At 37.3% G+C, this 22,030-nt stretch overlaps 1 protein-coding gene across 1 annotated transcript in view; it reads left to right on the top strand.

The window, feature by feature from the left end:
- Positions 1 to 22,030, top strand: part of col5a3a (collagen, type V, alpha 3a) — a 134,031-nt gene that overhangs the window by 83,482 nt on the left and 28,519 nt on the right. Inside the window, exons 12-29 of the mRNA XM_056454092.1 lie at positions 1,343 to 1,417; positions 1,675 to 1,758; positions 5,430 to 5,486; positions 5,617 to 5,670; positions 5,746 to 5,799; positions 6,026 to 6,079; positions 12,300 to 12,353; positions 12,521 to 12,574; positions 12,893 to 12,937; positions 13,550 to 13,603; positions 13,727 to 13,771; positions 15,566 to 15,619; positions 15,730 to 15,774; positions 16,126 to 16,179; positions 16,491 to 16,535; positions 19,193 to 19,246; positions 19,801 to 19,845; positions 20,074 to 20,127. Coding sequence (XP_056310067.1) covers positions 1,343 to 1,417; positions 1,675 to 1,758; positions 5,430 to 5,486; positions 5,617 to 5,670; positions 5,746 to 5,799; positions 6,026 to 6,079; positions 12,300 to 12,353; positions 12,521 to 12,574; positions 12,893 to 12,937; positions 13,550 to 13,603; positions 13,727 to 13,771; positions 15,566 to 15,619; positions 15,730 to 15,774; positions 16,126 to 16,179; positions 16,491 to 16,535; positions 19,193 to 19,246; positions 19,801 to 19,845; positions 20,074 to 20,127 — 981 coding nt within the window. The remainder of the gene's footprint in view (positions 1 to 1,342; positions 1,418 to 1,674; positions 1,759 to 5,429; positions 5,487 to 5,616; positions 5,671 to 5,745; positions 5,800 to 6,025; positions 6,080 to 12,299; positions 12,354 to 12,520; positions 12,575 to 12,892; positions 12,938 to 13,549; positions 13,604 to 13,726; positions 13,772 to 15,565; positions 15,620 to 15,729; positions 15,775 to 16,125; positions 16,180 to 16,490; positions 16,536 to 19,192; positions 19,247 to 19,800; positions 19,846 to 20,073; positions 20,128 to 22,030) is intronic.

The following is a 22,030-nucleotide window of genomic DNA, read 5'->3' as shown; positions in this document are numbered from 1 at the left end:
TCCATCCATCCATCCATCCATCCATCCATCCATCCATCCATCCATCCTTCCTTCCTTCCTTCGTTCCTTCCATCCATCCATCCATCTATCCATCTAGTGCAAAAAATACTATTTGTATTCACCAATTCTAAATTATCTATCCATCCATCCATCCATCCATCCATCCATCCATCGATCGTTCCTTGCTTCCTTCCTTCCTTCCTTCCTTCCTTCCTTCCTTCCTTCCTTCCTTCCTTCCTTCCTTCCTTCCATCCATCCATCCACCCATCATTATCTGTTTTTAATCCATCCATCCATCCATCCATCCATCCATCCATCCATCTATCCATCCTTCCTTCCTTCCTTCCTTCCTTCCCTTCTTCCATCCATCCATCCATCCATCCATCTAGTGAAAAAAATACTATTTGTATTCACCAATTATAAATTATCTATCCATCCATCCATACTTCCTTGCTTCCTTCCATCCATCCATCCATCCATCCATCCATCCATCCATCCTTCCACCCATCATTATCTGTTTTCAATCTATCCATCCATCCATCCATCCATCCATCCATCCATTAATTCATCCATCCATCCATCATCCATCCATCCATCCATCCATCCATCCATCCATCCATCCATCCATCCATCCATCCATCCATCCATCCATCGTTATCTGTTTTTATCCATCCATCCATCCATCCATCTATCCATCCATCCTTATGTTTTTTTATCCTTCCTTCCTTCCTTCCTTCCTTGCTTCCTTCCTTCCTTCCTTCCTTCCTTTCATCCATCCATTCATTTCAAGTTTATTTGTCAAGCGCTTTTTACAATAATTATTGTTTCTAAGCAGCTTTATTAAGCACATTATTGCATTACAATCATAAGAAGTTATAAGTTACAATCAAATCTACGTTATTACAAATAAACATAGTTAACCTTCAGTTTTATAGCATTACTTTTTTCATTTTCAAATTATTTCAAATACCACTGTAGTTTTTCTTTCTTCAGTGGAAGGGCCCCAACTATTTTGTCCACATCTGTTTATGTAATTTGCATATATTTTTATCAGATTTTGATATGGGTGAATAGTTGGGTTGTTGGGAGAGGACTTGCGAATGATTGCTGTGTTTTTATATGTTTTACGGCAGGCAAATGAAGTACTTTGATTTAGGCAACACTTAAAAAAAAAAATCATTAGGTGTTATACTGCATTCAGGAATCAAGCCAACGAATTTCGAATAACTGAGGAATGCTGTTGCTCATGCGTTTGTTTTGTCAATTATGTATTGCTAACACAATTGTGTACACAGAAATGCTCCATCGATAAATTGAGCTAATTGTTTGTCTTCTCACAAAGGGTCCGGAGGGACGTCCTGGGCTGCCTGGTGCTGATGGGATACCGGGTCCTCCAGGCACTATGCTCATGTTACCCGTAAGATGAAGTCATTCCATTTAAACCACTTGCATCACATTAGCCAGTGTTGTTTGCCAGAGGAAAATAATAAAACATTAACATCTCAAAGCATGAAGCTAAAACCTCAATTGCGTATTTTGGCCACATGGTGGAGCTGTGATCTAATCAGACTCAATGGCATCTAGTATATTTCCATTTATTTGTGTGCTAATGTGTTTAAGTAGCGTGTTCCTTGATGCCTATGACATATTTAGATCTTTTTTTAATGCTTTCAGTTCCACTATGGAGGAGACTCTCAGAAAGGACCCGTGATTTCAGCTCAGGAGGCACAGGCTCAAGCCATCTTACAGCAGACCAAAGTAAGCACTTCACTAATGCTTGTGTTTTGGTTTGTGTAACTCATTTGTAATCTGCTACACGAATGAATGTAAATTTAATGTAATTTTACATTTAGGGAGTGGATCAAACCATTATCCACCTAAATATTGAGGTTTGATGCATAAACTGTGATTGAGAGATCAATTTGCCTGAACTAGGGCTGCACAATATATCATTTCAGCATCCATATCGCAATGTGCGAATGTTGCAAGGATCTACAATGTAGTTGGGGTAATAGTTGACCAGACATTACACTTAATAACATACAGTTGTGGAGTCATTTTAAATTTTAACCAGAATGAAGGTTCATTATTTGCATGTGTTTTTAAGGCCTGTGACGGTCATCATTTCAAGCACAATAAATGAAACATTTGTAGCTTAAAGGAGATGGGTTGTGGCTGGAAGGGCATCCGGTGCGTAAAACATGTGCTGGATAAGTTGGCGGTTCATTCGCTGTGGCGACCCTGGATTACTAAAAAGGGACTAAGCCAACAAGAAAATGAATGAATGAATGAATGAATAAATGAATAGCTTAAAGGGGTTCTTAACCTTTTTCATTTTGGGCCCGTTTCTTTCTCTGATCAATTTTTGAACGCCCACCTATTTGACATTTTCTCTAAACTTTTATGAAATGCTCATTTAAACCTTTATTTATTAACAAATAAAAAACAAATAAATATATATTGTTGTGCCTTTTATTATTTTCTATTATCAGCATTTTATAAAGAGAACATATATATATATATATATATATATATATATATATATATATATATATATATATATATATATATATATAATTTTATTTACGATAACTATAATACTTACTGTAATATTTACTTTTATTTACTAACTATATAATATACGTAAAATATTAAAACTATATTGGGATATTGCAGGGAGATTGCAAAAGCCAAGCATCTTGTCTTAAACTGGACTGACTGAATATCTACTATTCAAAAATATTCAGACAAATGTAAAATAAATTATTCTTAATCTGTTGAAAAGCGTCAATCTGATAGCGATTTAGTTTGCAGCTGGATATTATTGGGAGATTACTTAGAGGAACAGTGAGTAGCTCCGCCAGAGCTTGTCTGAAACTCATATGCAAGTTTATTTTACATTCTATGACAAAAACACCACTGAGCCTCGCTAGAGCCTCATGTATGGGCACGTGTCCATTATAAAACACTCACAGGACATTAATGTAGACAAGTATGCGGATATATTAAATAGTTCAAACAAAAATTCACAAAGAGAGACTTTCACTTTCACATCCCGCAAAGTTTATGAATGAACAGACTTGCGTGTACTAGTTGCAGATCCGATCATGGGGCTATTTTTGCGCCGAGTTTGAAGTAATCAATCAGAAAACAAGAAAAAGTGCATTACTTCGATCATTTTAATATATCATATTAATAATAAAATCAAAAAATTTGTGTAATATTGAGAGTTAATTTTAATCTTGCAGCCCGCCTGCAGGATTGCTGAGGCCCACTAGTGGACCGCTGCCCACCAGTTGAGAATCCCTGGCTTAAAGTGTACATTATATAATTACTTACTCAGTGACAATGATACATTGTTGTGTTGTTGTTATTATTACACAGTGATTATATACAGTTTAAGTCTTAGCCCCCCCTTTGACTTTTTTTAGTTTTATTTTTTTTATATTTCCCAAATGATGTTTAACAGAGCAAGGAAATTTTTAAAGTATGTCTGATAATATTTTTTCTTCTGGAGAAAGTCTTATTTGTTTTATTTCAGCCAGAATAAAAGCAGTTAAAAAATGTTTATGAACCATTTTAAGGTCACAATTATTAGCCCTTTTAAGCTATATATTTTTTCAATAGTCTACAGGACAAACCACCGTTATACAATAACTTGCCTAATTACCCTAACCTGCCTAGTTACCCTAATTAACCTAGTTATGCCTTTAAATGTCACTTTAAGCTGTATAGAAGTGTCTTGAAAAATATCTAGTCAAATATTATTTACTGTCATCATGGCAAAGATAAAATAAATCAGTTATTAGAGATGAGTTATTAAAACTATTATGTTTAGAAATGTGTCGAAAAAATCTTCTCTCCATTAAACAGAAATTGGGGCAAAAATAAACAGGGGGCTAATAATTCTGACCTCACCTGTAACTTCTGTTTATGAATTCTGTTTGACTCCCCAGTAAAATTATAAATCATAGTTCATTTGACTCTTTTCTCTTTTGTATTGAACTTTGCTTGCTATTTTAAAAATTTGCCTTTATTTTATGCAGATACGCTCCCCTACAGCAATCAATCCCAAATGGATCTTAAATTGTGATTTCTTTACAAGCTATTCAAGTCATCTGGTCAAAATGCATTTATATAGCAATATATATTGCATTAAATTAAAATATTTAATTTTTTTCCAATATCGTACAGTCCCAACCCAAACATTATATTATTTTAATATCAGTTGAATGTTATTTCAGTCTGAGGAATATCAAACGGATGGAAGAATCACATAATTATGCTCTGAAGTATTTAAGCCATATACTGTATTGCAAGGGTGTAGAATTGGCATGGACGGAGGGGATGGATCCACACCAATATCCACCAATTAAGGAAATGTCCTTACCAATAATTTAATTAACTTCAAAATAAAATAAAGCTCTGTCAACACTTAGCAACCTACTTGTGCACAAAGGGTTAAAGTCAAGTTTGCTGAGTTCACTATAATACTATTAACCAAGGCTGTGCAATTGAAATTCAGTTTCCATTTTAGCCTCAATGATTATGAAAAACAATAATTGGGACAAAACTGTTCAATTGCGTCACGCACCTCTCTAAATTTCTCTTCATTCATACCTCCTCAAAGCCTGACTGCAGTGAAATCATGTAAATTGACTTTTGCAGCATGGAACGTGATTCATTAATTGTTATTTGTATTAATAAGTGGTTATTTTATATTATTAAGTCATTTATTCATTTATGTTTTTAAAAGCGCAAAAACAATTTGTGCAATGCATGTGCTCCGCCAATGTCAAGAGCAAATTTACAGCCTTGCTGTATTAAGACCAGTTTGATTAACTTGATCAAATGTGCTTCATATAGTTTAGAGTTTATGTCTCCCTTGCTCACTTAAGCTGCTTTTATTTGATTAAAAACAGAGTAATATAGTATATTAATAATATTATGGCAATATTATGATTTAACTTTTACAATATTTGTGTTCAAATGTTTAAAAACTATTACAAATAATTGATTTTATTCATTTTGCTTCGGCTTAGTCCCGTTATTCATCAGGCGTCACCACAGCGAAATGAACTGCCAAATATTGTTTTATTAATAATATTTAATTATAATTATTTAGAACAATTTTGATATCTTTGATCCACAACAAATGCTGACTTCTGTTTTAATGATGAGATTAAAAAAAACACTGATTTAATGCAAAAGATTGGCAAACATTTTGAAGGAACGTACTTTATTTGAAATTAATGTTTTATAATAATTTAAAGCTACTTTAAAGATACTTTTGATTGTCAGTGATGCATTATTATTAATGGTTGGAAATAAGCTCAACCAATATATGCTGGAGACATACAACAAGCACCTGGTGCGAGTACAGATTTCTCATTTTTTTCCTCTGTGTTTTTGCTTTACTTTGCTTCTAGCTTTCACTGAAGGGCCCTCCAGGTCCATTAGGTCTCACAGGGAGGCCAGGCCCAGTGGTAGGAAACCTTTGTCATTTCTTCTCTGGTTTATTTCAGTCTACAAAATCTACTTCAAATTCAGAACAGTTCTGGGGTTTATTGGATTCAGTGGATGCTTTCCCTCTTTCAAAATATATGTTTGTTTCAGGGTCTTCCAGGTCCCAGCGGACTGAAAGGGGACATTGGAGAGAACGGTCCCCCGGTGAGGATATTTCCTTTTTGTGCATTTAAAACCCATCTCCATCTGCCTTTGTTTTACTTATTCTGCTCTTTTAAGGGGCCACGGGGGTTACCTGGTTCTGCTGGTCCTAATGGGAAACCAGGAAAGAGGGTAAGACTGAACATCTCACATAGGGTGTTAAAAAAAATCAATGATCAAAGTTCAAGTGTGATCCATTTTAATTAACTTCATCATGAATATGAATTGGGCGACAGCAGTTTCTATATTGATGTGCTGTGTTTTTTTTTTTTTTGGGTTCATGAATATTGCATAAGCAGTGCACACAGTGGTGCATAGAATATGATGAGCAAGTGGTATTCTGTGTTTCACCTTGCAGGGCCGGTCAGGGGCGGATGGAGGGCGAGGGGCGCCTGGAGAGACAGGAGCAAAGGTGAGTCACCGTATAGTCCCTTTAGGACAGGCGGTGCACAATAATAAGGGGCTATGACTAGATGTTACCATATGCATTGGCTTCTCTAATTCTGTGCTTCTGATTTTAACTTGGGTAATTAATGCTGCTAAAGCAGTCACTATTATTATTGCTCACATTTTGATAAGAGATTTTAATAAGCCACAAAGACTAAATATTAAACCTCTGTACAGATCTTGTTTTACAAAGCAGGAAGCCAGGAATTCGGTAACACTTTATTTTGGTGGTCCATTTGAGTATTCGTAGACTGTCTGCTTAATATCTGTTGATATGCTCCGTCAACAGACATTTAATTGACTATAAGAAACTTTGCGAGTTCATGTCAACTTAAACTAACCCTAACCCCAATCTAACAGTCTACTTATAATCTAATGAGAATTAGTTGGCATGTAGATGCAATGTATTTTAAATTCAACAATCGTACCATCAAAATTCTGTTTGACCAGGAATTCTGTTGAAAATACATGACAACTACATTAATAATAGGGATTCAGCAAAAAAATTCAGAATATAATTCAAAAATAATTCAAAAATTTTCCTGTCCAGCAATGTTTAACATGCAAGTTTCACTCTATGTCCATTCATCATCACTATCGCTCAGACTTTGGGTTATTATTTCACTCCATGGATATTTTACTAATATATTATATAGCGCACATACTTATCGGAAAGTGTCTGGTGGACTTTTTTAGGTAGTAGTACCTTTTCCTGCTGCTTTGAATAGCAATACATTGCTGTCATGGTAATGCTGGAAAATGTCGCCTCTCATTCATGAATATAATCTACATTATACAAGTTTAAAAGAAAGTCATCCTGATTTTGTTGCATACAGTTGAAATCAGAATTATTAAAACCTCTTGAATTCTTTTATTTTTTAAATATTTCCCAAATGATGTTTAACAGAGCAAGGAAATTTTCACATTATGTCTGATAATATTTTTTCTTCTGGAGAAAGTCTTATTTGTTTTATTTCGGCTAGAATAAAAACAGTTAAAAAAAAAAAAAAAACATTTTAAGGTCTAAATTTTTAGCCCCTTTAAGCTATATATTTTTTCTCAATAGTCTACAGAACAAACCATCGCTATACAATAACTTGCCTAATTACCCTAACCGGCCTAGTTAACCTAATTAACCTAGTTATGCCTTTAAATGTCACTTTAAGCTGTATAGAAGTGTCTTGAAAAACATCTAGTCAAATATTATGTACTGTCACCATGGCAAAGATGAAAGAAATGAGTTATTAGAAATGAGTTATTAAAACTATTATGTTTAGAAATGTGTTAAAAACTGCTCTGTGTTAACTGTGTTAACTTAATATTAACTTATATAGCGCACATACTCATCTGAAAATTTCTTGTAGACATTTCTGTGTAGTATACTTGTTCCTGCTGCTTGGAATAGCGATACAGTGCTGTCATGGTAATGCTGGAAAAAGTCGCCTCTCATTCGTGGATCTGATCTGATTTATACAAGTTAAAAAGAAAGTCATCCTGCTGATTTTGATGGATAGACCTGATAATATATTGATAATTAAAATGAACACAATGGTGACCAAAATTATTATCTGACAGATCTAAAAATATTGACATTTTTGACCCCAAAACATGATTTGATTTAATAATATTCATGAAATAGTGTCTATATATTTACTGGTTTACAGAGTTTAATGATGACTTTTATAGATATTAGATTTTAGGGCCAATTGTAAAGGCCAATTAAAAAATAAACAAATAAAATAAATACACACACAAAAAAAAAACTTTAAAATATGCTGAGTGTTCTAATTATTTTGGCCACTGTACTTTTTCTTTCAGATTTCATGTTACTTTTGTTGGCTTTTTAAAATTTGTATAATGTAAGGTAAATTTAAGATTATATTTTTGAGTTTTCAATATAAACATCTTACCAAATGTATATATTAGTTAATAAAATAATAAAGAATTATTTATTAAATATTTATCACCAAACAGTTGCATCAAGAATTTTCGATTTTCAGATTGGTGTTTTTCTTTCGGTGCATCCTTACTTTAAATAAACCTACTGACTGCATTTCAATAACCTGTCAGCCTCCCACAAAATAAGGGATGATGTATTTTATGAGTGATTTTGCATCACCGGGGTTCTCACAAGAAAAGTCTGAAAAGCCTTTCCTCTGGCATTTGGATAACATCAGAAGTTAAGCTCTGTTGACAACAAAAATGAATTGATTCTTGAAGAGATTCTTCACTAATTAGCTTAAATAAGCCTAATATGCTATCGGTAGAAATGTCCTACACCTTGGACTTCAGCGTCCTCAACACTAAGCTTCTTACAAATTGAAAAGTATGAATATAGTTTGTATAGTTTGCAAGACGTCTAGTTTGACAAGGTTTTACAAGTGCATACTGTAAATGAGTAGATGAGTTCACGATAATGATTCTAGTCCTCAAAAACCCCTATAGTCTAGTTTAACTGCATGTACTAAAGTGTTGATGGGGAAATACAAATGTATGGAAATACATGCACATAAATTGACCTTGTGTCAACCAGAGACGTATTGCAGACATTTAACCTGAAACTCTTTAAAAGCAATGACTTTGGGATGACAGAACCAGAAAAAATGGAAAAAAATACAACTTTCTAGGTTTTGGTACTAATCCCAGAATTGCTCTATATACAGTGCTCAGTATATATGAGTACACCCCTCACAAATCTATCTTTTAAATTTATATTTTTTACAGGAAGCTTTATAATATTATATATGTGCATATACATTAGATTAGTCAGTCAAATCTGGAGCTACTCTAATAAAAATAACTTACAATAACGGTCTAAAATTCATTCGTTCATTTTCTTTTCGACTTAGTCCCTTTAATTATCTGGGGTCGCCACAGTGTAATGAACCACCAACTTATCCAGCATTTTACGCAGCGGATGCCCTTGCGGCTGCAACCCATCACTGGGAAACATCCATACACACTCATTCACACACATACACTATGGACAATTCAGCTTACCCAATTCACCTATATCACGTTTTTGGGAAACCGAAGCACCTGAAGGAAACCCACGCAAACACGGGGAGAACCTGCAAACTCCACACAGAAATGCCAGCTGACCCAGCCGGGACTCGAAACAGCAACCTTCTTTCTGTGAGGCGATTGTGCTACCCACTGCGCCACCGTGCTGCCCACAGTCCAAAATAAGTACACCCAAATTTATGTTAGGAAAAAATATTTAATAAAGTTTTTAAAAGCGCAGGGCGCAAAAGCATTAAGGGCGTGTCAGAATCCACTTTTGCTATTTTAAGGATGGAAAAATCCGCTTTGCGGCGTGGCGCATGGTCTTACAGGGTTGAGCTTATTCTCCTAATGAGTTATAGGTGTGTTTTGAGAATAAACCAATCAGAGTCTCATCTCCCATTCCCTTTAAGAGTCAGTTGCGTCGCGGTGACTTTGTAAGTGGAAAAACTGAACCCTTCACTAAAACAGTTAAACAGAGCATCTACAGCGCGAGAACGAGAACGAGAGATGAGCCTATTTACTTTCCCTTTCACTCTCGTGGATACGGAAACTTGTTGTATGCACAGACATCTATTAGTTTATACATAATTAATTTCATTTGTTAAGCACAAAGATTCGTTTCAAAACTATTTCTAAATTCAGTTCTAATTTCCAGCAAACGAATAAATGATCAATAATAACGAAGTGTGGTCAAAAAAACTGAGTTCTATCCAAATACACATGCTCTGCTCCATATGGTCTAAAACCTGAAAGGTGGACAAATCTAAGATTGTTTTTAATAAAACAAATATAAATATGCATATAATAAATAACACTGCTAATAATAATAACATTATACAAAAGCTAATTGTCATGAATAAACTGAAAAAGCCCCCCGAGATGAAGAAGGCATGGAAGTATGGTTTTTATATTTATGTAGGCTGGAAAAAAAGATTTTTGTAATATTTTAATCCTTTTTATTTATATCCTATATATATATCCTCAATATTTTAATTCTTTTTCATTTGTAAATATATTTGCGTATTGCTGTACACCCTGTGTGTATTAAGCAATGTGTCAGCGAGGCGCACAACTAACGCGCTCTGCGCTGGACTATACGCTTATTTCACGTGGCCGCCATTTTACAGAACCAAAGCGAGGCTGCGGTGGGAAGAAACCCAGAAGTATAGGACCAGCACTGTAAACATTGCAGTAACATGTTGTGGACCACAAACCTCCAGCTATTGCAGAGGTTTCAAAATGCAGAAATGGTGAAAACATCACTTTAATATCATTCAGTACATTTAATTTAAACAATTAAAAAGCAATTTAGCATCAAACAGCATCACAATCTCTGTAAGAGTAATACGCTCGTGTCCTTCTAAGCTTCAGTTAATAGCACCAGTTAAACACCGTGGGGACGCTTTCCTGCTTCAGCCTATGTAACCCGGTGAGCAATAAAACACTGCAGTCCTCTGCAGCACGCCCTTGTCTGTAATAGTGTTGTTCCAGTACTGAAGTTTTAAAACCGTCCATTTCCCGCTAACATTGAAACGCCGCTGAGCGCGAATGACTCGACTGATCTTCACGGCTGCTTCGCGCTCCTGTCTGTGTATCTGTGTTTGCACTCAGTTTACCGCTCTTCACCAAGTGCAAACACAGATACACCGAGACTGGAGTGTGAAGCAGCCTTGAAGTTCAGTCGAGTCATCAAGCAGAACGCTCGGCTATTTGTGCTCGGTAAACAGCGGAGGGTGAACTGATGACCTTCTCGGCCAATCACAAGCATTTCTGTTGAGCATGTGAACACAATGGCAATTCAGCGCTGTTTTAAGAAAGCCATCAACAGTGCCGTAAATGTTAGCGGGAAATTGACGTTTTTTTCTTTTAATTCAGTATCGTGACAAGTCTAATATAGTGAAACAATCAGTTCATTAACTTGAGTTTGATAAATGCCATCTAAAACATGTGTTTAATAAAGAAAATGTTAGCTAACTAGTGCCATTTCCCTTAACTTAGCTGAAAATGAGTTCTGATATCTCTATTTATTTTCACCATTCATTCAGAATTCATTCATTCGGAAGGTGGTGAAATTATAAATTTGTGTCACTTTATCTTTGCTGATAAGATATACAGTCAGGTACACAACATTCCTATGTACTTCCCAATGATTCTTCCGGGTTTCTTCCCACCACAGCCTTGATTTCGCTTTTAAAAATGGCGGCCTCGTGAAATCAGTCTATAGATCTGATTTGATCTGGTCTATTGAACAGTCTATTTAAGTTCCTTAAAATAGCAATGCGCCTCAACACGCCTCCTTTTTTAGATCAGAATGCCTATGGGCGCGCATATGAGCGCAAATGCATTTGTTATTTAGCGTGGCACAAAACATCAATACAACTCTTGCGCCAAGCTGAAACTAGCAAACAACAGTTGTGTCGCGCCTTGCGCCGGGTGTATGATAGGGGCCTCTATTTTTAAATATGTTTGGTGACTAAAATATTATTTTAATAAATATATGTTTAATAAATCTGTTTGCACCAAAATATATGACCTATATTCACTGAGAAATGGATACAAATATTCATTTTCAAAATAGGGTGTACTCATATATGCCGAGCACTGTAGTATGTTGACAGGTTTTTCACTAAACAGCCACACCACAAATATCCAGTTTTATTTTGTGGTCAGTTCATGCACTCAACTTGTAGATTCAGCTGCCAGACTGAAAAGGAACACCGGAAACGTTAATTTGACCCTAATAGTTTGAGCCATTAACGGAGCCGTTTGCTATTGAAGGCTGTGTTTTATTGTGTGTGCTGACAATAGCAAGCATTCAGCCCTGTCCAGCTGCAGGACCCGTCAGTAAATAAATCACGCAGAGCTATTTAGCACAACAGCAGCGTGTTTGATGAGGAAGCATGAGGTAGTCCCGCAGCTCTCCGAGTCCCAGCACCGGATGCAGGCTGAGAATCGCAGCAGATGGGAAGGTTTCCTCTGAGGCGGCATGTCAAACCCTGCCACATGCCACACACACCTCTGCCCCACAGTTACCGCTCACGTCTGTTTGTTTGTGTGTTCCAAGCAAAGCGCACGACATCGTGAGTTCTGTTTAGCTAATGAAGTGTGCTGTGGAGTGTGTGTTCGAAAAGTCCATTTTGCCAATCATGCTTATGGATCTCTGTCGTTTTTTTTTCCAGGGTGACAGGGGCTTTGATGGACTACCTGGCCTTCCAGGGAACAAAGGACACAGAGTGCGTAGAGAACACCGAATTGCTTAATCAAATCACACAGTCTGTTTACTGCTCAGTCAAGAGTGGCTTTTAGATGCGTCTAATCGCTTCGTTTCACTTTTAATAGATCCTCAGATCTAATTTTGATTGTACATATCATGTGCTCAAATGTGACTCTCATTCCTCAGGGAGACAGGGGAAAACCGGGACCCCAAGGCCCACACGGAGAGCCTGGTCACAAGGTAATACACATTTTTTTTGTATTTTTATTGTTTTAGAGCTTGAGTCTTTTATCAGATTACTAATAATCTGTTTAAAGATCCCCTGCACTGCCCCAGGTGTGTACTTGCAAATAGCATGAAAGAGACAAGCCGTGCACTGTGTGGGATGTTCTCATTATGCAAAGTTGAAAAATGTATGCAGCAGCGATTCACATTGATCACTGCTTTCAAGAATGAGAATATTTTTGCATACATAACCCTGACATCCTTCCTCAAAGACTGCTCATATTAAAAAACATCATCATTTCGCCAAACATTGATCAACATTTCTTATTAAAGGGTTCGGATGGACCTGTTGGACCAAGAGGGCAACCGGGAGAACCTGTGAGTAACATAATACACATGAGCACATAAACACATCTCTAGCATCCCACGGGCAGACCTCGTGTTCCAGCTTGGCACAGTCTGATTAACAGTGGCTTGAGCGCCATTTAGGTCTCGGCAGGTGAGCTGTGATCCATTGGGGCGCTGGTTGTTTAAATGGATCACCCAGAGCAGTAAGGGACTTGAGTGCTATTACAGCGCGGAGCCTGCTGAGAGAGTGAGAGATGCCGTGGAGATAAATTCGGGGATGGAGATAGATGAGCTGGGAGATTGGTGAAGGGAAGAGATGAAATCCTGGCCTGCGTGATTATATTTCCATATCAATCACCTCCCTGGAGATCACAGATGTGGCTCTGGAACAGGTGGCTTGGCCGGTGTACAAAGACCAAGACTGACAAAAACAAACATACACGCCAGCTACGCATACACACACACACACACTCATACCAGAGGAAAGAGGACGTATGCCAGCACATATATATATATACACATCAGCACAAACCTAAACAGATGTACATAAAACTCAACACCATTCTGTAGTAGTATACTGTTTGGTCATTAACCTTGGTGATGTTAATGGATGTTTCTGATGAGTTTCTTTTTTCTTTACAGGGTATAAGAGGACTTGTGGGGCCAAGAGGGCCACCTGGACCACCTGGGCAGCAGGTAGGACAATTATCCATCCATCAGATTTACATAATGTTTAGTGTGCATGCACAGCATAAATAGAGATTTGTGATGTTTTTTATAAGTGTTTTTCTGCAGCAACATTTTCTGTTTTGCTTTTAGGGAATTCAAGGCGTTGATGGTGTTCAAGGGCCAAAGGGCAACTTGGTGGGTCTTCTGTGAAGCTTTCGGTGCATGAATTACGCTGTGTCTCCAGACAAATACATTTCAGAAAAGAGCAACAAGAGCTGTAGTGCAGTTGTTTGAAACAACATGTCAGATGTTGTCAGATAAAACCGCTGAGAAATAACCCGTTAAGGGTCTGTTGCACCGGGTAGAAGAGCCCTTGAGATCTGAAGAGCAAAGTTGACTGCATCTATTCCACTGACATGTTCTGCCTTCAAGTCATGTTTGAATGATAGTATTTGCAAGATGATTGCACATCAATGGCACCACAATGGTTTAATTAAGAGCCTGAAATTCAGAGTTGGTGGCGTGTCAGTTTTAAAAATAATAAGAGAAGCTAATTGATATGGGTTATAATTAAATTGTTTATGAGTTAAAAATGATTTAAGCTTTATGGACAGCTTCTGTGGCTTACCACAAAAAAATTTGGATTCATTTCCATTTTTAAAAGAATTCTGTTGACAGAAATGCACTTTCAATGAAAGGATATTGGTATATTGCCCATATGTAGGCTCACATGTAATCTGCACACACAGACATCTACAGATTTATGAGCTCATCGTTAAATATATTTATTTTCTTATTTAAATGTGTGTAAATATATATTTATTCAGTTATTATATTCATTTCTGTAAATCTTTTTAGTGGATGTATTAAATGAGAGAGTTAATGTTGCTTTGTTTACCAAACAAGTGGTTCTTATTGGATTTGTATCATAAAAATTATATATAGTAGTTAATGTAACTCACCTGTCCCACTGCACCCAACCCGGTCTGAGCTAGGATTGAATCGGCAATTCTTTGTATGGGAGTCGGTTGCTCTAACAAGGAGCCTATAGACCATGGCCTCTAATGTCTGTTGCTAGAGCACCTTTTGAGGTCAGAGGAGTGAGGTTTACCTGCATAGCACTTCCCTAGCTGGCCTCTGTTACATTAAGATTTTTTCTTATTTTTATTTTGTGTTTGAGCTCATGCACTCCCAAAGTCTATAATGTTATATATATATATATATATATATATATATATATATATATATATATATATATATATATGTGTGTGTGTGTGTGTGTGTGTGTGTGTGTGTGTGTGTGTGTGTGTGTGTGTGTGTGTGTGTGTGTGTGTGTGTGTGTGTATATATATATATATATATATATATATATATATATATATATATATTTCAGCTATTTGATTTTTTTTACAAAATCCATCACAGAAATAGCAAAAAAAAATTATGTCTACAGATCCTGTGTATGTTTATTTTTTTTTCAAACTGTGTTAATGGCAGTATTCCAGTGATAACTGTTGATAAAGCACAATTTATGAAGCCTAGATGATTCCTTTACATTTTAGTTTGCATCCACGTTGCGTGTTGTTGATTAAATCTGCTATAAAGCGCTGGCAGAAAATAACTCTCATTTAGCCAGTTTATGAGGCAACAGCCTTGTGCAACAAAACAATATTTCCTATCATTCACTGTGGCAGCAGAGAGTGATAAAACACATAGTTAAAGCACCAATAATGCACATATTTTGCCTTGATCTTGTGATACTAGTGCTACAAATCTTTTTCCGAAAGTTAAAAAAGAGGATAAACATAAAATTTCCCACCGTGTCCTTTTTAAATAACTTGAGCGCACATAGTCATGATTAGACTTGGAAACTAAGTAGGAACTTCCCAGGAGGACTTGGAGGCAGCAAAAGTCCTAATCTAATTTCTTTACAAAATGATGATAATCTTCTTGCAAAGCTGATTGCTCACATTTCTCACCATTTCGCAGGGACCCCTTGGAGAACCCGGACCTCCAGGTCAACAGGGGAACCCAGGCATACAAGTAAGCATCCATCTTCAATCTAATACTGTCAAGTGAAACCTTGCCAGCAATGCAAATGTGAACTGTTAGTTCTAAAAGCCTTTGAATAAAGAAATTGCGTTCTGTTTCAGGGCTTTCCTGGTCCACAGGGGCCTATAGGTCTACCAGGAGAGAAGGTAAACTACTCAAGTCTTGCTTTATTTCAGCATTAAACAACTGACCTTTGACTTGTTAGTAGATGAGAATTTACAAAGAAGTGTCGAGTGTGGGCGAGTGACCATCTTAGTTTGTGCGGCTTTATTCAGATTTCCATATGAAGCTAGACAGATGATCAATAGCGAAACTTCACATGCACACACACACACATACATACACTCTCATCTCTCAAATGTGCCTGAGCATATTATAGATATTGATTGCAGTTAACAAGCTGGGCATGCTGGGTACAAAGAAGTTTTTGGTTTGTGGTTTGGATTAGAGGTTTGAATATTGAGCGTGTGTTTGTTTGTGTGCGCTTTTTCAAACAGGGCCCTGAGGGCAAACCTGGAATCCAGGGCCTTCCAGGGATTGATGGTCCTCCTGTAAGTATTGTTATTCAAAGCCACTAGAGGGGTGTATTTTTATTTATTTAAATATTTTTAAATATCCCCACCAGCCAGCAGGGGGCACTATGGCGCATACAGAGACATATCTATTTGATACTGGAAACATTCAACCCAATAAATCTTCACAGCCCAATTTTCATGCATAGAATGCTGAAAAAGCGATGATGCAGAGTCCTTAGTCCAGGCCTGGCCTTTTGTGTTGGCTCATTAGCTCTCTCACAGAAACAGGATGTCCCCTAATCAGCCCGCTGTCATGCTAACACCTGGTTATCCTGTTCAAATCACAGGGTCATCCTGGAAGAGAGGGACCCCCTGGGGAGAAGGGACACCAGGTGGGTTGCAATCACAGACACACATACACATTGCTGCTCCACTGACCCGAATAAGCGGTGAAAATTTGAAGAGGAAACAGAGGGAGCCAAGAGTCTAAATTCAGCACCACATAGAAAAGCGCTGCCCTGTTCATGGTCCCCTCTGTCTGGAGCCTTTGTTACAGGCGCTCCAGCTGCAGTCTCTAAATTATCACCGTTCACAAAGCATAACAGCGTTCTTTTATGCACACTATTGCAGTAATTGCACACTTGAATCAATCCATCGGCATTGTGTAGTCATTGTTTCGTTTTCACTGTAAACGCTGCTTTATGCTAACACACTGCTATTGGCACACATGTGCAGCAATTGTTGAAATCCTATATTAAAGGTGGCATTGATTGCATATGTTAAAAATGGCTTTCTGATATCTACTACACATATTTGGTAAGTGGTTTAAGTATGTTCAGAAATTCTCCGGAAATGGTCATATATGCTAATTTATAACTGCAGAAATTACCCCTAGAATGCAAAGCTCGCTTTTGACCATATTTGGAATGCTAATGAATATTAATGAGTTCTGCTCAGATGTTCCTCAGCTCCTGTCAATGTCTGCTCTTTCTTTCTTACACATGAACACACAAACACAGCATGATGTACTCTGAAATAATCATATTTAATTTGTCAAAAAATGAAGTACTTATATTAAGCAGTTTACGTGTATTTGTTGCCTCATTAAAGACACGTGGCATATATAATGTACATGTTAAACTAGCAACACATATGCATTTAAAGAGACGTTATGCCTTTTTGGGGGGTGGGGGGACAATAAATAAATGAACAATCCGTATATCCTGCATTTTGTGTTCTGAAATGCTTTGAACAGATGGCTGACTGAGAACTGCTCCTTAAAACCCATCATACATCGGATCTGAAGTGCCACACCACATTTTAAAATTCCAAACATTATTTTCTACGAGTGTATGCACACAGTTGCCACCATTTGGCATCTCTCTGCATCGCTTGGCAGTGTATTAAAAACAATGTAAAGACATGGCATGGCAGACTTTAGGCTGCGTCCGAAATCACCTACTACTCGAGTATTTACTACATTCAAATTTGAATTTACTAATCGACTGTTAAAAAAGTACGTTCTATATAGTATGAATGTGAGTAGTATAAATGGAACTTGGTAAAACTACATCTGGCATTTGTCATTATCACATGACCTACCCGTGTCAGTTGTGTCGCTTCACTCCCATTACTGAATTCTCTCGCATTGCGTGGCATCTCTGGCTTAGCATCCATTGAATGCGCATCTTAAAATCTTAGAAGTAATAGGTCATCTGGGTACTTCTCGCATACTGTTTTTCAAATACTATGAATTTGGACATACTACTCGGCTGGCATACTGTTTTTAATGTACTATATAGTATGGAAGTACATTTGGGCACAGGCTAAAGGGGGTCGCACACCAGATGCACCGCTCGGCGTCGCACCGCGCCACGCCATGCAGCGCCATGCATTTTAGAATTCTAAACATAGATTTCTATCAGGATATGCACACCGACGCCACAGGTTGGCGGTTGTCCGCAGCACCCAGCTATGACTCAGGACACTGTTCATATTTCTGCCGCGTCACAGAGCTCCATTTGAGTAGTTTCATATTAAATAACATTCGAATGTGCGCATTTGGTGTGCAATACTTCCAACTGTCAAGCGCACGTTGTGTTGTGGCACATCCGGTGTGCGACCGCCCCTTTAGTCTCTTGCTGCAACATTCATCAACATTCTCTCATTTTCAAAATAAGAGTTTCATACTTACACTTTTATTTTTAACTTGCGGAATTTACATGAGCAGACAGTGATGTGTGAGGATCACTATTTCATTTCCATGTACTGAACAATTATCATTCAGGTATGCCTACAGTCGGTGACACTTTAAAAAGAGCATTACCAGGAGTAAGAATGTGTTTTAGGGATAACCACAGTTTGCAAACATGCTGCCAGGGGGCACAAAGGGACGGGATGTGGATGAACAGAACTATACAGTAGCTGTGAACACTTTGCTACTTGTAAATGAAGATGAAACAATGCATTATAATTCCTTCAATTAATCATAATAAATTGGTTAACAAGCTTTATTATCATTGTAAACTTGTTAAGTGAAATGAGAATTCATTTTGGAGAAGAAATAAAAGACAGCTAAAATGTAAGTACAAACATACATACAAAAAGTAGGCCAAAATAAATAAATAAATAAATAAAGCAGTGTTTTAGCCTAAATATAGAGAGATGTACAGTGTTTGTTATTTTAAAGTGATAGTCAATAAATTAACTTTTTCATTGATGTTTTCATTTAGTTTTCATTTACATTTTCGTTGTTGATTATATTTTATCTAATTTTATGTCTCAATTATTGTACTAAATAATAAATGAATAATTAAATAGGCCTAAATTTATATTTATTTAAAGATATTACCAGAGAAACGGTCCGGCGCATGGTCTAAAGGGCTCTAAGTTGAATGCTACTTCATCAAACCATAAAAATAAATTGACCTACTTTTAGGTATATCTAGATTTTTGTTCTATGGCACCTTTAATGACAAGTAATGTAAGTGCTGTGTTTTGTCCTCCACTGCCTGAACATTAAACTGATATTGTCTGTTCCTCTATACAGGGTTTATCAGGAGCTCAAGGGCCGGTTGGATATCCTGGGCCTCGTGGAGTGAAGGTGAGTAGCTTTGAGATGCCGGCTTGTTCGGTTTGCTCCAAAGACTCTCAAAGACTTTCGGTCTATGATGGTGGACTTTTGATTGACAGTCCGACTGTGTGTGAATGGCAGACGACTGGCTCAGGTAGATCAGTTTAATTCTCCCCGGAAAAACCTTGACAGCGTGCAGCACTCGTGATGGACAGTCGAAAATGCAACAAGCAGGATAGCAAAACCTGTCTGGGCTTGTTTGTGTAGAAGTGCGTGATGTGGTCAAAGAACAAAAAACGGATTTATCTTGCTAGCACATAAATCCACTCTGATGGTGACATATAGATTATTATCGTCTTTGTCTATATTCTGTCACAGTGCTGTTTATATTTGTTGCCGTATGCTTTACCTCCAGCATTTTGCAAGCCATGGTTTTTATTACTTTAAACAGTCAGTGATGGTGCTCACGTCAAGACTTCATATCTGAGATTCTGTCTTTTAGGTGAACATCCCTTACCCGAGGTTTGGAGATTGTGCAGAGATCCCTGCGGCACACTCTGATATATTTTGTTCTTTTCGAACAGGGCGCAGATGGGGTGAGGGGACTGAAGGGTAGCAAGGGCGAGAAGGTGAGAGAAAATAATAATAATATCACACTTGTTTTGTTATAAAGAAACCAAGAGACGACAACACTTTCGGTTATCAATGTGGAGATAAGACATTGTGGTTTACTGAAAGTGGCTTCACATGATGTATGGTTTTCTTTACGGCTTCTATGTTTTGCTGCTGCACATCTACTGTATGTGGAGCAATATGAAGATGTTTCTGGTTTACTCAGTTCCTTTTTTCTGGTACAGGGTGAGGATGGTTTCCCAGGAGCCAAAGGTGAAATGGGCATCAAAGGAGACAGAGTGAGTTTATCCAAAATATTCATTTTCCTTCGACTTAGTTCCTTTATTCATCAGCATATGTTTTACACAGCGAATTCCCTTTCAGATGCAACCCAGTACTGGGAAACATCCATACACTCTCGCATTCATACACATACACTACTGCCAATTCAGTTTATTCAATTCACCTGTACCGCATGTCTTTGGACTGTGGGGGAAACCGGATCACCCGGAGGAAACCCAAACCAACAAGGGGAGAACATGCAAACTCCACACAGAAATGCCAACTGACCCAGCTGGGACTCGAACCAGTGACCTTCTTGCTGTGAGGGGACAGTGCTAACCACTGAGCTACCATGTCGCCCCTAACCAAAATGTGTAAAGTGAAATTCACCATATGTATTTTGTTCTAAAGGCAGAGCTGGCCACATTTTTTGATTAATTGTAACCAGTTATTGATTAAAAATTCCATGACACAATTTGACACACTTTCTGACTACTTTTGGATTATGTTTCGATTATTTAATGATGTTAATGTTATGACACAGGATTATCTACTAAATTTAACACAAAACAATATGCTCTATACTCTGAATATTTTTGTTCTGTATTTTAGGACAACTTTGATGAGAGTTTGATGAAAGTTTTGATCAACTTTAGGTGTTGACTACTGTGGTCCATTCTTTATTAAAGAGCCCCTATTATGCATTATAAAAAGTATTTTTTTTGTTGGTCTCCAACAACAGGCTGATATACATGTAAGGCCAAAAAAACACTTTCATTGTCTTATAATATGCATTTATTTTGCCTAAATATCCCAAAGACTCCTATATGATTCGTTCAGCGATTCATTTGTTCCCAAACCCCTTCTTAGCGCGATGCCAATCTGCCCTGATTGGTCAGATGACTCTGAGTCTGTTGTGATTGGTCCACTGCGTTCAGCTAGAGACAGAGAGAAATGCCCACCACGGCTTATCAACATTGTTGAAGTCAGAGTATATGTGAGAGCGCAATGTAGGAGTGCATTAAAGCAATGCAGTTAAACACCAGCATATTACTGTACTTCTAACCGTGACACACATTCAGTGTTAATCCACACAGTGACAAAAGCTGAACTATTTTGAAACTTGAAAAATGAACAGCTGATGGTGACTATAGCAACAGCAAACAGCCGAGAATCAAGAGCTCACAAATGAAATGAAGGAAGAAAGTGATCCATAAGCTATGTACTGGTAAAGTCTGTTAAGCTCTGACAAAGTCCCATACATCAGTAGTCTTTTCTGATTCTTCCTTTTGCAAACGGCAGACCAATTCCCCTGTTGCAGGGTAGATTTAATTGCATTAATCACCAGAACGTTCACTCTTTAATGTTCACTCCTCTTCCATCATGATCAGTCCCACACACACCCGCACTCTACTAGTGTTTGAAGGGAAAGGTGCGTTCACGTTTTACCGGATCCAGCACAGAACATATCTGGTATTGTTTCGTGTCAATGTCAATATGAACAGGGAAAAGGTCCGGGCAAACGGCAAATAATTTAAACGACTCTGAGTCTAATCTTTTATTTAAAAATGTGATATTTTTAAACGAGATGCCCTTTCAGATTTAAACCCCAACTGGATGTTTTCATTCACTTAGAGCTGTGTTGCACACTGCATGGAAGGTCATTTTAAAAAACCCAAAATAGGGGCTCCTTAACAGTAACCTCAAAAACTTATTTTTAATGTGCAATGTATGGGCTCTTTTTGCTGATTGTACAAAATCACATTTTATGATTTGAAAACATTACATACATACATTACATACAATGTAATAGTTTGATTGCGGTATTTACATGCCTGTACTGCACTTGAATAATGCAACTACGATTGACATACTTCACATGCCTTAATTTGATTTCTGTTTAGTTCGATTACGACCTTA

Source organism: Danio aesculapii, chromosome 3, assembly GCF_903798145.1.
Source record: "Danio aesculapii chromosome 3, fDanAes4.1, whole genome shotgun sequence".
Classification (NCBI taxonomy): domain Eukaryota; kingdom Metazoa; phylum Chordata; class Actinopteri; order Cypriniformes; family Danionidae; genus Danio; species Danio aesculapii.
This window is presented reverse-complemented; position numbering and strand designations above follow the sequence as displayed.